Below are 14913 nucleotides of genomic sequence, written 5' to 3'. Positions count from 1 at the left end.
TATTCGGATTCGGAACTAGAGGAGTGGTTAAGGGAGGCCACACTGCACTTCAAACGGGCACTCCACACTTCGACTTCGGAACTGGAGGAGTGGTATTCGGATTCCAAATTTTCAAGAACAAATTCCTCAGCCGAAGAATAGAGAGCCCTTCCTCGGTGCAGCATTGCCGAGCATCTAAGAGGTCCCAGCTCCAGAGCTCAACACCTTCCTCAACACAGCATTGTCAAGCATCATAGAGGCCCAGGTTTCGGAGTCCAACTCAACACCTCAGCACCTTCCTCAATGCAACATTGTCGAGCATCTGAGGGCCCTGCCTTTGAAGTGCGGCACCTTCCTCAGCACAACATTGACGAGCATCAAAGAGCTCGGACCTTCCTCGGCACAGCATTGTCGAGCATCAGAGAGTTCCAGGCTTCGGAGCCCAACTCAACGCCTCAACACCTTCCTCAGTGCAACATTGCCGCACCTTCCTCCGCGTAGCATTGCTTAGCATCAGAGAGGCCCCGACTTCGAAGCTCAACCCCACCTCGGTACCTGGCTGAGCAAAGCGACCACGTAGCATTTTAGCCGAGGAACGAAGAGCCCTTCCTTGGCACAGCGCCACCGAGCATCAGGAAGATCTAGACCTCGAAGCTCAACTCAACACCTCAGTGCCATGCTGGGCTAAATGACCACGCAACTCCTCGGTCGAGCACTCCCCCTTCTTAGCTCCAAAACTGGGGGAGTGGTGTTTGGATTCCGAAGTCAAAATTCTTAGAGTTTTGCGGCCGATGATTGAAGGATTTCTCGGCCACAACCCACATTGTGCGAATCCCAGATTTTGGCAAAACATCGAGGGACGCCAAGGAACACCAGTGGACCAGTCGCTCAACCAGACTTCAACTAGAAAGTCCCTTAGCCAAGGAACAAGACAGGAACACTCCATTCCTCGACCTCAGAACTGGGGGAGTGGTGATCGGGTCATGGATGAGCTGGTCCTAGGAGACATGTGGTCGCCCAGTCATTGCCCGATCAGCCCAACCATGTCGGCATAGCTTGGCTGCATCGTCATAGCCCGACTGAGTTACGCTATTACTGTGGTCCCCCATCCTATCCCCTCAACCACATCAGTTATACGTCACACGGATGAGCACAACTACGGATAAGAGGGAAAAGGAGAACTCCGCTGGGGAATAGGACTCTATCCCGAGGACCTCGGCAGTCAACCTCATCCCGACAACCTTGGAAGCCTAATCCAACCTAGACACGGGTCTTCGGCTATAAAAAGTTTTTCCCTGCTCAAGGTAAAGGATTCCAACTTCTGACGCCCATACTGTTACTCTGCTCGGACCAGCACCCTTATTACTCGACCCTACCATCCACCACCTCCTACCAACTTGAGCGTCGGAGTACATACTCGGGAATAACTCCTCGGGCCTCTGGCATCTTTCTTGATCATAGGTCTTGAAGTGCGGTTCCATCTATCCACCCTGGCACCGCCCTATTGGCAATGACTATTTAATTGTTCTCCTCAATTCGTGCATCACCTTGGATTGAACAACATCAAATATAATTCATTGTCAACCTGGTCTACTTTTAAGAGTGAAAGTATATATTTTTTTTCATAAATATGGTTTTAAAGAAAATAATAGCGATTTAAGGCTTTTATGAAACAAAGATTAGAAGGTGATTGGGTGGTGTAAACTAGGACCTGGGACCATCAAGGTTAACTTTGATGCGTTCCGTAATTCGGATTATTGGTGTTCAATTGGGGGTGTTGCTTGGAACCATTTGGGTTCAGTTCTTGATTTCAAAACTTATATTATTGATTTCAAGGCTTAGGTTGTTTGAGAAGCCATTAACTTAGCGCTAAATTAAAAGGATTCCCCAATCATTCTTAAAGGCTATTCAAAGCTCGCCGTCGATTGTCTGAGAAGAAAAACGAAGGTTCCTTGGAATTTAGTTTCCATCATGAACGAGTGCGTCAGTCAACCTTTCATCATGTTTTAGCTCTATCGTCACCTTCCGCCATGCATTTCGGGAGGAGTCAAGCAGTGGATTGGCTCGCTCATAGCACTCTTTCTGGTAGGAGTTAGTTTAGATTATTTACCTTAGAACCTTAATCGGATCTAAAAAAAGCAAACAAGGAAGCTAGGGTTTTATGTAAGGGTGATCATTTCTATCTTAGTCCAGCCCGATTTGGAAATTTTCAGGCTTGGGAGTTGGGCCTAACTTCTGTGTAGAGGTTCGGCTTGGGGTTGGGCCCAAAAATTTTAATCTCTAAATCTATTATGACTTTAAAAGTTGATGAGCCATTTTAGCAAGTAAATAAAAGCAAAGTCCTAAGGTTACCTTTTTATTGTTGAGAGTGGGATTTGAACCCACGCCCTTTCGGACCAGAACCTTAATCTGGCGCCTTAGACCAACTCGGCCATCTCAACATTAGCTATATGTTAGTGCAGCCCGATTTCGAAATTTTCAGGATTGGGAGTTGGGCCTAACTTCTGTGTAGAGGTTCGGCTTGGGCCCAAAAATTTTAATCTCAGAACCTTAATCTGGCGCCTTAGACCAACTCAGCCATCTCAACATTGGCTATACTTTGTAGCTTCTTGAATCAACTTAAACATACACAAGTTTTCAAATGGACTTAAACAAACACGTTGGGTGGCCTCGAGGAGCAGTTCTCTCTCTTAGTGTCTGGACCTCGGGCCTCTGAGGCGAGTCCTCGGACCCATTGCTAAAACTCTCACTATTGGACTTGGAAGAATGGGGTGTGCTAGCGTTTGAAAGTTCAAAAAGTTCATAGCATTCAGGACTAGAGTCAGAGTACGACATGGCTATGGAAGAAGTCCTTCACCTAGTAGTCTAAGTCAAAGAAGAAGGGTAAGGGATCGACTAGAAGGTGGTCAAGGTCTCTGAAGACTTGAGCAGAAGCAAGCAAACGGTAGCGATCACCTCAACCAGTGACCCGATTTAAAGAAGAATGAATGGTTTAGATCACTTTGATCCAATGGCCGCAGAATAGTCGACCTGACAGCCTGAATCGACGCATGCCACATGTCGTCGACCTCGGGAATATAAAGCGATGCTGAGCGAGTCAGCTGGTTCGCCTGTCAACCCTAGGTCTAAAGCGATCCAACCCGGGCAACCCGATCGCCTGTCTCATGTACAGTCATGATCAGTCGACGCTGACGCCCGTCCTACGTACAGATCCACAATTGCACCCATGAAGGGCACGATCGGAGAACGCGAACGCCTCACGCTTGTACAAGGCACGGCTCCGCACCCTCGACCCTCCATGATCCTCCTAAGAGGCAGAATCAACTACAAAGCAACTGCCACTGGTCGACCAAGGGGAGCTCCCGTAGCCGAGGCTGACGCCTCCACGCTTCCAGACGACACTCTCTTCAACCAAGCTGAGGTCCTTGCTTGACGCGCCATCCAACGCCTCCTAGTGATATCATTGCACTCTCTTCAGTCGAAGCCAAGGTCTCTCATCAATCCTCCATTGGACCTCGTCCATTACGACCTTGAGAGTGGGGGGCAAATGATGTAGGCACATGTGGCAAGGATCAGGCTAGCGCCATGTGGCCTCGACTGGATGCAATCTTGTTCCGCCCATTGCCAACCACTCCCAAGGCAAGGTCAAGTATAAATAGGGGTGTCCCTACTCTTTAGCTCTCTTGCTCTCGAGTGATCTCGTCTGAGCTCTCACTCCGAACCCCAACCAAACCTTCATACACGCTTGACTAACTTGACTGTCGGAGTCTTTGCCCCTGGGATAACACATGGGGCCTCTGACATGTGATCTCTTGCTCTCAGGTTAGACACATTGACCTTGACTAAAGAAGCAGATTTACCATATTACCCTCGGCCATCCTTGACAATAACACTTACTAAATGCAAATTACCACCTGATCAAACAAAGTCATATATATATAGATATATTATTTCAGGTTTTCCCTCATAAACTAACAAATTGAAAGCCCCAATTCAAGGTGAAATAGAGAATCTTCTTTTTGATGCTTGTTTTGAATGAACATAGCAAGGGTGGCAATTGGGTGGTTTTGGACAGGTTAATGTGGGTTGAGCTGCAACCCACCAGCACTTAACTCTAACCCAACCCAACCTAACCATCACCCACCCAAATCCCATGTTCTTTGCCAAGTCTTTCACCTAAACCTGATTGGGAAAATGCAGTGTTACAAAACCATTTTGCACCGGAGCTTTCAATCCTCAATTCTGATAGACATTGGGATTGTCTTCTTTTTGTTTGATGTTTTTACAGATCCCATTTCCTTATTTTGTATTTATTCTACTCTTTCTTTCACATAGTTGTGTCAACCATTTATTTATGTTCTTTTCTTCTTCTTCTTACTCGCCCAAGGTGGGCGAGAAAGAGATGATGTACTTTGCCCTGTCCTTGTTTCGTCATTTTGAAATTTAATACTCTTGCCCATATAAATCTTGAAAGGGCATTTTAGCAAATTAATTTATTTCGTCAATTTAGTTAATGAGGGGCAAAGTGTTAAGAGTATGAAAATTCAAGGGTTTTTATCGCAAGTGAAAGTTTGGGTGGATAGGTGTCAATAACCCCAAAGTATAGGACGCTAATCTATACTTTAGGGCATGTTAGTTTCCTTTAACTCTTAACCCTACAGTCAGAGAAAGGGGCCTTTTGGTTGCCACTTTTATTCAGCCTTAATGTAGCCGATGATATCATAAAATCTTAATGTATTGATAAGAGGTTTTGTATCATGTGCATAACTTTTTTTTTTTTTTCAAAAATATGGAAAGGGGGGAGGGTTAAACATGGTTTAATGTATAAAATAAGAGGTTTTGGGGTTATCCTTAAAAAAATATATTTTGGCACCCTATCGATATGGTATAGTACACCCGCTATGGGACATATTGTGTCCATACTTTAAACAGAGCTAAATAATTATATAATACAATATTTAATATTATGTAAAAATTTTAAATAAAGAAAATTCAAATAACAACAAATTTTAAATATTTAAATAATTAAACATTTTAAATAATGAAATATTTAACATAACTAAATCTTAAATAGTTAAGATAGTGAAATTATGTAATAAATTCAAAAACTTTTTTACAAGTAGAAAAATAATTATAATAGATTTCGTAAATAATAATTTAATATTTTAAAATTTTATGTAATAATAGTATAAATTATAATTTTATGAATTATTAACTTTAATAAATAATTAAAATTTTAAATTTTAAATAAATGATATTTTTTAAATAACTAAATAATATTGTAAATAACAAATTTCACTTATATCAATTAATAATTCTAGAAAGTAACTTTCAAAAAATTGATACTTATTAGTAATAATTTTACAATCTTAATATATATTTATATATACTAAAATTAATACTTATTGTATTTTCAGTCATTATTTATTATATTTTTTATAAGTATATTTTCAATAATTATGTATAAATCTATTTTTTGTTATAAATTTATTTTTAGTAATTAGGTATTTTTTATAATTTATTGATTAATATTTATTAGAGACTAAACTATTATTTGAGATTACACTATTTATTGACTAATTTAATATATTTTTAGTATTTATTGCATTTTATTATTTATTTATTGTATTTTCATTATAAATTTATTTCAATAATTTTGTATTTTCGCTATAAATTTTCAATAATTATTGGAGATTAAGTTATTTCCATTTATTAGTTAGACTATTAGTTTAGCTGATATTAAGAGTGTTCATAGGTCAATTCGATTTTGTTGTAAGCCATTTCGACAACCAAGGGGGTGTTCTGTAGTGTGGATGAGAAATTGGTGGGTGTGGTCTGGTCCACACCACACTCTGTGGCAGGAACCAATCCACACCATACTACAGTCCACAACTGTTCTAAATGTGGAAAAATTGTGTGGCCTGGACGAGTCCACACTCACAATGGTGTTTTGTAGCATGGTGTGGACCAGTCCACACCACACTTTTTTGATTCCATGTATCTCATATACATTTTATGAATGATATTCACAATTAATCATAAAATATCTTATTTTTGCATTTTATATGAAAAATATTTTGAAAAATGCATCAATGAATTAATATTAACCAACAAATATTAAAATTTTTATAAAAAAATAGTAAAATAAATAAAAGATTACAAATATATTTTAAATATTATTTTATTTATAAAACATAAAAAAATAAAAAATAAAAAAATTAAGTAAAATAATTAATATTTTATTGACAAAAATATTAAAAATAATATTTTAAACAATTGAAGCATGGGATCAAAAATAGGGTTTTGATCCAACAGTAATGTGAAACAAACAATAGGTTTAAGAGAAACTCGAGAAGCATGGGATAAAAAATAAATCGTGGAGGAGACGCATCCACAAGTTTTTCGTTGACGCTATATTGGGGTGTGGAAGGGATCGGTCCACGCTATATTGGGGTGTGGAAGGGATCGGTCCACGCTATATTGGGGTGTGGCAAACCGAATGGGTCTTCATCCCGTGGATGGGACCAAAACCGAGATGAACACGGTGCTGAACACCACCCAAATCAACCTAGTTAGGTTGAGGGAGTTTGTCACCCAAAATCGACTGACCACTAGTGAAAACCGGCCAACTTGGGTTGTATCGGCTTAGGTTGATTTTTGGTTTGGTTAGTTGGTTCAAAAGATTTGAACTTAAAATAAATATAGTGGGATTATTGAAAACTAAAAAAGTAAATTTATGATATGAAATATTTTAGACTAAGAAATAGGGGTGAGCAAAAAAAAAACCAAACCAACCGAAAAAACCGACCGAAACCGAACTGAAAAATTGGTTAACCAAATTGGCCTGTTCGGTTTCGGCTCGATGTTTTCAAAAAACCCATAGTTTTGGTTCTGTTTTGGTTAACCATTTAAAAAACCGACGGTTAACCGAAGCGACCGATATATATATATATATATTATTTATATATATATATATTATTTATATATATATATATATATTATTTATATATATATATATTTTTATTTTATTATTTTAAATGTAATGTTCAAAATGTCGAACTGAGAGTCTGAGACTTTCAGTTTCACTAGTTTAATAGTTTGAATCATCTGACACCCACCGTGCATCCCTTTCTTTCCCTCTCTCTCTCTCTCTCTCTCGCCTCTCGGACTCTCTCTCTCTCTCTCTCTCTCTCTCTCTCACTCACTCTTTTAGACTCCCACTCTCCCAATTCTGGATTTTGGCCTTTGACTCTCCGCCCTCCGACTGATTCACCGACGACCTCCAACACTGGTGATTCTTTTTACTTCGGCGACACTAGAGGCTTTGCTGCAGGTTAGAGGCTCTACTACATCTCGGCGACATTGGCGAAGTGGTGCTCCTAGTTCTCTTCAACTGTGTTTTTCTTTTTTCTTTTTAATTTTAAGGGCATAAAAAATAAAAAATCCAAACTGCAGTTAATTGGTCCATCGGTTGCATCGGTTCGGTTAAGTGTAAAAGCCAAACATATCGGTTGGTCCAAAAAATTACCCCAAGGTTCGTTTTTAACCAAACCGTGAGCACCCTTACTAAGAAATATGGGAATTTTCCCACTTTACTATCTTAAAAATTATATTTAAAATATTAATATATATACATATATATTATATATGGGTTAGTTCGGTTTACAAATGGCCAAACTGAAATTGACCCAACCTAGTCGGGTTGGAAAATTACTGAACCAAAGCCAATAAAAAATACTAGAAATCCGGCTAGCTCGGATCAAGTTGGGTCGGGCTAATTGGTTTCATCGGTTTGATGAACAATCCTAGTTGAAATTAATTACTGTTATTTTTATATTATGGAAAATTTTTAAAATTAGTATATAGAATACAAATAATTATTAGTTATTTAAAAAAGTAAAATATAAAACAATTGTGCTCTTATCAATATATCTTTTTATTAAAGCCCATACATCAAATGGGCTCCACTAATCTAAAAGGGAATGTGCCAAGCTGACACTTTTCTATTTTGTGGTTTATTCTTAAAGTTATTTATCTTTTTTTTTTTTTGGTTTATTTTGAACTTTATAATTTTAAAATTGAACAAAATAATTCAATTGACCAATCACCTTCAATAACTCATGCCACTAATATTCATTTCAATTGCACACACACACACACACACACAGTTATATTTGCATTAAACTGTAATTATTAGTAAAGATTAATTATATTAAAATTGAGACATTCAATATGATATATTATTACACTAAATAATATACTTCCTTTCAAAATTATAATTCATTTATATTCCATTTGAAAATAATAAAGTTAATCAACCATAATATAAATAATTTAGTAAGTTACTTAAATAAAATAAAATAATTATTAATTATTGTTATTGATAAAAATATTTTTATTAATATAATAAAAATAATTTAATTAATAAAAGGAATAAGATAAATAAAAAAATAATATCAATTTATAATTAATATAAAATTAATGCAAAATTATCAAACAATTATTAGTTTTATAATCAAACTACCCTTATGGTTTAACTAATTGACCAACTTTACCCTTACCGTTTATATATTGTCTTGAAGTACCCCCCAAGTTTTCTGACAATTGACTAAGTATTTCCCTAACATTAGGGTTCCATCACAATTCATTTACATGACACACCACATGACTGTTATATTTTAAGAAAATGACAATAATGTCCTTTTTTTACCGATATTGATCTATCGTTAAAACCTTTTCTGGTGCTGCAATGTTTTCAATAGCTCTCTCTCTCTGACAAAGTTTTGAAATCGGCTAACATTTGTAAACCGTTTTTGGTGGAAACTAGCTAACATCAAATATTCAAAACATTTCATTATTGCTCCTTTTCTCTACAAGTTTTTTGAAGTCACCCTTCAATTCAGTGTGTCATGAATTAATAAATGATGGGTGGGTGTAAGGACCAAGGATAAAAATATCGATACAATGTCTGATACGAGGCATATTATATCAGTATCATTAGTGAACGATATTGGATACTCTACAACTGGCATTGTATTGTGCCAGTCGTGTGTATTGACACGATATGACATTGTATCGATGCGTATTACATCATATCAACTGATATAGGCTGATACGTGTTGATACAAATGGATATGCACACAATTTCAATATTAAAAATGCAACTAACACGGTTCGAATCCAAGTTTAAATGCTAAGCGCTTATCATCTTAAGCCACTATGCCACTTTTTAATTTGTGATATAGATAAGTATATGCTTTGGAAATACATGTATATGGATTTTTATTTCATTTATAATTACAAATATTAATTTTTAATATTATTTTATTTAATTTCAAGTTAAAATTGTTGAACATATTAATATTTAATATGGCATTTCTTTAGATTGCATGATTACAATTAAGATAATAAAAGTAATTATGTTTCACTTATAATTATAAGTTAGAGAGTGATTTAGTGCCTTAAGATGCTAAGCACTTAGCATTTAAACTTGGGTTTGAATCGTGTCACTTGCATTTTTAATATTGGAGTTGTGCACATATCCATTTGTATCAATGCATAACGGCTCATATCAATCGATCGATACGATACACACCAATACGATGTCGTATCGTGTCAATACGCACAACTGGCACAATACAATGCCAGAGGTAGAGATGAAGACGAAAACAGAAGCAAAGTTAGAGATGGAGACAAAAAATGGAGACGAAGATGGAGCAATGATCTACTTTCTTTGGGTAGAGTTAGTCAATTAGCTAAACCACAAGGGTAGTTTAAGAAATTTTCCCTAAATTTTAATATTTTAAAACCAACGTAAGTTCTACTAAAAATAAAAATTTATATAAATTCCATATGAAATTTAAATTTAATAAAAACTTAATATACTTAAATAAATTCAATTTGTACTAATCTTAAAAATTAATAAAAATATTAATTTTAAATATAGTTTAATTATTTTAAAGTCAATTTAAATTCCATTTAAAAATAAGGAAAATTATAAAAACCTCTTTGAATTTTCTAACAATCCTATGAAGATCCCTAGTGTTTTGATCTTAACAAAACCTCCCCTATTATATTGAAAAAAGATGCAAATGCCTTCCTTTCGTTAGCATTCCAAAAAAAAAATGTCGATGTAATGTAATGCATTAATTCTATTCCACTTCAACCTTTTTACCTTTTTACCTTATTGGAAAAAATAAATTAGTAAAGGATAAGGTTGGAACTTTAAATTATTTATGATAATGCATTAATAATAATAAGACTTCAATGTATCTAGAGATAGGTTTTTCCTATGGTCAAAACACAAGGGTGGTTTATAAAATTGTTTTAAGCGGATGCTTTTTTTTATAATTTTACCTAAAAATAATACAATAATAATTAATAAAAATTATTTTTTAAATTTATGCAGAGAATAAAAAATTGACCACTCTCATTAAAGTACAACTTAAATTATAATTAGATAAACTAGACATAACCCAAAAAAATAATACTTGAATTAAATTTAGATGAACATTACTTAATTAGAAATGTCATATAACTCCATCTTCAATTTTACTTATAAATAAATCCCGTGCTCCACACGCGGCCTCGCATGCACGGTTGAATGTGTAAGAGGCAGTGGGGCGCGTTTAACGGGGAACCCGTCCGAACCAGAAACCAACTGGCCCTTCCCCTTTTCTTTCTCACACGATTCAAATTCATGGATCATCATCAATCTGGACTCGTCAGTGACAGTCGATTCCTCACGATTTTCATTTCATCGATCTGGGCCAGTCAGTCGTTCAAATGGGGGCCATTTAATCTCCTCATCAATTGGATCCCCATCATCGTAACATGACACGTGGACAATAACTTCGCTTCGACGCTCCCTAAAGCAAAACAAAACACGATATTATGATTACATACAGACACAGCTTGTTCACTTGTCTTGTTCATTAAGTCCAATCATTGTAATTCCCAACGGTCATATTTTCAAAATCCCTATCCCAAACCCTGATATCTTCTTGACCGTTTTGTCTTCCTCTTTTAGCTTTCTTGTTCGGCTTCTCTCTCTTTCTCTCTCACCATGAAGACCCTTTAACCGATCTTCCTCACTAGGGAATTTCAACGTCTCCGAAGTCAAGAAGAGATCTCTCTAATGGGGTGCTTTCTTGCTTGTTTTGGTACTAAAAAGGATCGAAAACGCCGCAGGCCGGCGAAGAGAGTTCTTCCCGGAGACCAAGTAATCTTTCTCTCTTTCTCTCTCTCTCTCTCTCTCTCTCTCTCTTTCTCTCTCTCAGCTCTGTAATTTTTCGGTTTTTATTATAACGTCTTTTGATTTTATTAGTTCATTAATCTTGTCGGTTAAGCAAAGTTGTCTCGTGGGGTCTTGAATTTTGTTGCAGAGACATGGAACTTACGAACCCTTGCAACCGACTGTCTGTTTAATGCAGGACATTGCATCAAAACCCATTAGCTCTGTTTCAGAATTGGGGTCAGTCTGTTACCGATTTCAATTTAGTTTTTTTTTTTGGATTTTCTTTTTTTAATTTTTCTGTAGTCATCTTACAGAATCTGTCTTTGTAGAGGTAAACCCGAGGAGCAATTGAGCTTGGGTACCAGAAAGAAAGTTACCTTTGATTTGAACGTGAAAACCTATGAGGAGGTTGTAACACATGAAACTGTAAATTATGCATCAGAGAGCGATGACAAGAAAGACAATGGAAACAAAGAAAAAGAAGAAGAAGAAGAAACAGGGAAATCCAAGCAATCGTCGTTCTCAGAAGATGATTCAGTCACTTCCAGCTTGGGATCTTACCCTTCAAACCACAGATACCAGAATTGCAGGGACAACGACGATGAAGCTGATGGAATAGAATCTGATGAAAGCGATATGGATGACGACGACGACGATGACGAAGACTATAACGATGATGAGGAAGACGATGTCCGAGGAGTACCTGTAGAAGAATCTTCCGAGTCATTTTTCTCGTTGCCGATGGAATCGCGGAATCATACTTGCCCAACTCCACCATTCGAGAAGGAGGTTAACAGCCCTATGCCGACCTGTGGTTCACCTGGTCGGGAGATCAAGACACTTCGGCCGACCCAAAACACTCGAGACAGGAGCCAGTATGTTAATTCCGTACTGAATCCAGTTGAAAATCTCACTCAGTGGAAAGCTGTTAAGGCAAGAACAGCGCCACAATTAAAACAGCATCAGACGAAGGAGAATATTAATTTTGAAAAAGAACCAGAAATACCCTTCAGCTCAGAACCTACTTTCAAACCATTGCCTCTCAAACCATACTCAAATTTCAATCATTCAAAGCCACCTAAACACGAAATCGCAGTTGATGCCAGCCTTTCTAACTGGCTAGGGTCATCCGGAACCACACCCATCACCAAAACCAGCACCGATGTTGTCCGCTCTGAGCAATCTGAGAAAAGCATTTCACAACGATCAAATTCACCAAGAAGTTATGAAGATCGACCAATTTTAGGTGCATTAACCATGGAGGAGCTCAAACAGTTGTCAGCATCGTCATCTCCAAGAAGGTCGCCAAGTCGTAGCCCAGAAGATATGCCCATTTTAGGCACTGTTGGGAGTTACTGGAATCATACAGGCCAGGCCATGGATTCCAGCTCAGGCTCTTCTTGTAAAGGAATACCAAATACAACCAGCAAATACAGAGAGGTATCTTTGAAGTGATATGAGAGTGAACACAGGTTGTAACTGACATGAATGTTTTAAGACTAGATAATGCCTGTAACTGATATGAAGTTTTTTGTACATTGCAGGATAAGAGAGTGAACTGGCACTCTACTCCATTTGAGACAAGGTTGGAGAGAGCTTTGAACACAGGTTCAGCTGAAGCGTATTCAAGTTATCCTCCTAAAGTGTTCTAGACAGGAAGTATGGGTCTGTGTGAAGGATATTTCTGTGTGTATGGAGATAATGAGGGTTGGTGGGGAGTGTGTGAAGGATGTTATTTATTCATAAAGAAAAAAGGATGTTGTTTGTTTTCGGTACTGCAAAGGATTTATGATTTGGTTGTGTTATTATTTGTTATTGGTTTTAAGATATAATAGTAATAAAAGAAGAAATTCCTTTTGTCGTTTATTTTCATTCTCAATGATTTCTGTTATTGGTTTGTTCTTTCTGGTGCAAAGGAAATATGATCTGTCCCCTGCATATTGGGTGAAGCTCTGTTTATTGGTGGTTTTGAAGCAGGGCAACCGTTGGACTTGATTTCAAAAGAACGCGCATATCAATCATCATTGTTTTGAGCCAGGGATGAATTTCTGAACAAAAGATGTTGAGGAAAAGTAGGAAACATAAGGTGGTCTTTTCCAATTTTGTTTTTCAAATCAAATACTGGAAAACAACTGGTACATCGGCAAAATCAATAGAAATATAAGGTGGTGGGTGTTATATAACTCAACCTGTTCAGGCTTCCTAGTAGTGCGAGTACAGTCACTGAATCATAAGCCCCTTTTGACCTTTTCGCCATTTTGGATTTGCTGAATTTCACATTTTTCTAATTAGAGCAGAGAATTCAAAGAAAAGAAGAATTGTTCATGGGAACCTGGGTAGAGTGGGGTTGATAGAATTGTTCATGGGAATCACTCAGAGTGCTTACTGTTAGACTACTAAAATGTTCAGAGTAAATACTCAAAGCTACATATGTTAACACAATGATTGCAAAGGTGAAGAATAAACTATTAGAAGACTGGTATACCCTTTGAATTTTAGGTCAAAGCGTGCCAAATATCAAACTGTTCAAATGCTGGAAACAAATGCTGCTCAGGAGCCCTATGGCACTAGTCTCTGGAAAGGAACCGTGCAGAAGAGAGAGGGCTTCTTCAACCAGGTCAGTTTTAAACTTAGAAATAGGGAAGAATTACTGTTCTGGAAGGATAATTGGTGTGGTTCTTCTTCTTCTCTCAGTTGAGCTTTTCCAAGCATCTATTCTCTGGCAGCTGGCTGGCCAAGGTCAGTGACTGCTATGAATCCCTGGTGGCATGCAAGTCTGGAACCAGATTGGAAGATTGAGTCTTTGTCAAACATGCTGCAACTGTTAGATGATTGGAATATGTGGATGTAGGTCTTGGCTGGTTAGGGGAGAAATCTGTAAGGTGTTCACAAGCCTGTCTGCTAATCCAGATTCATAAGTAGAGGTGCCTTCGTTTTGGATTCGAAAGCTGAAAATCCCATCCAAGGTAATCTTTTTCTTGAGGCTGGCGCTAAAAGGAAGGTTACAAACCATTGATGTCCTGCAGTCCAGACTCCGGAGGCGTGGTTATTGTTAACTATTGCTGTCTTTTGTGGTGCGGCGGAGGAAAAAAAAATGGTCCCACATCATTACTCTGTTTGGTGTAGTTTGGGTGGAGCGGCCAGACGTTGAAACCCGGGATCTGTCAGAGTGAGGCAAAGTTGTGTGGAACATGATGCCTGACTACCTGGTGTATGCTGGTCTGTTTGGAAAGATAGAAATGGTATAACCTTTCAAAATCAAGCCTTACCAATCGAGAAGTTATGCGGTAAGGCGGAAAGGCTGTTCGTGAAATGGGCTAGCATGGGCCTCAAGTGGTCAAACGATGACTTTGTTTTGTTTTGTAACTCTGCTGTTTTAGTTTCTGGTTGCGGTGTTTGAAGCCTTTGTAGAAGGGAACCTCTCCCTTGCTCATCTTTTCTTTGTTAATGAAAATTTGCTTCTCCTTTCAACAAAAAAAAAAAAAAGAAATTTTACTGTTCAAACTAGACGCCCATTGGCAGTCCTTGAGCTTATTGCATCACTATATATTCGTTTAGGCTAAGTTTGGAAGGAGTACACATAAATATGTGGAGCGCAAAGGTTTGCATTTTGTATGTATAATTTGTACTGTACATATTTGCATTTGTACTCTTTCCAAACTGAGACTTAGTGGTCAAATTCATAAAGACCAAGACAA

At 37.4% G+C, this 14913-nt stretch overlaps 1 protein-coding gene and 1 non-coding gene across 3 annotated transcripts; one reads left to right on the top strand and one right to left on the bottom strand.

Moving 5' to 3' along the window:
- Window positions 1-2339: 2339 nt before the first annotated feature.
- On the bottom strand, window positions 2340-2420 carry TRNAL-AAG (transfer RNA leucine (anticodon AAG)). The gene has a single exon. It is a non-coding gene; the product is annotated as a tRNA-Leu (tRNA).
- Window positions 2421-10949: 8529 nt separating this feature from the next.
- LOC148878715 (uncharacterized) lies at window positions 10950-13081 on the top strand. 2 transcript variants are annotated; one of them, XM_088959013.1, is made up of 4 exons: window positions 10950-11200; window positions 11364-11452; window positions 11545-12655; window positions 12760-13081. In XM_088959013.1, exons 1-4 carry the CDS (start codon window positions 11117-11119, stop codon window positions 12865-12867), a joined length of 1392 nt encoding a protein of 463 aa, XP_088815139.1. In that variant the 5' UTR covers window positions 10950-11116; the 3' UTR covers window positions 12868-13081. The 2 variants fall into 2 exon arrangements, with proteins under 2 accessions (XP_088815139.1, XP_088815146.1); XM_088959020.1 differs by having other exon boundaries at window positions 10998-11200; window positions 11412-11452.
- Window positions 13082-14913: the final 1832 nt, after the last annotated feature.

This window comes from Nelumbo lutea, chromosome 1 (assembly GCF_056320005.1).
Source record: "Nelumbo lutea isolate HS-2025 chromosome 1, American lotus-T2T, whole genome shotgun sequence".
In the NCBI taxonomy this organism is placed as follows: domain Eukaryota; kingdom Viridiplantae; phylum Streptophyta; class Magnoliopsida; order Proteales; family Nelumbonaceae; genus Nelumbo; species Nelumbo lutea.
The sequence above is the reverse complement of the archived record's forward strand: the minus strand, read 5'-3'. Positions and strand labels throughout refer to the sequence as shown.

Bases quoted from the DNA above. Each gene is read 5' to 3' on its own strand.
- LOC148878715 (XM_088959013.1), top strand. From the start codon at position 11,117: ATGGGGTGCTTTCTTGCTTGTTTTGGTACTAAAAAGGATCGAAAACGC. The intron at 11,453-11,544 runs GTCAGTCTGTTA...CTGTCTTTGTAG, and splicing joins AGCTCTGTTTCAGAATTGGG to AGGTAAACCCGAGGAGCAAT. The intron at 12,656-12,759 runs GTATCTTTGAAG...TGTACATTGCAG, and splicing joins CAACCAGCAAATACAGAGAG to GATAAGAGAGTGAACTGGCA.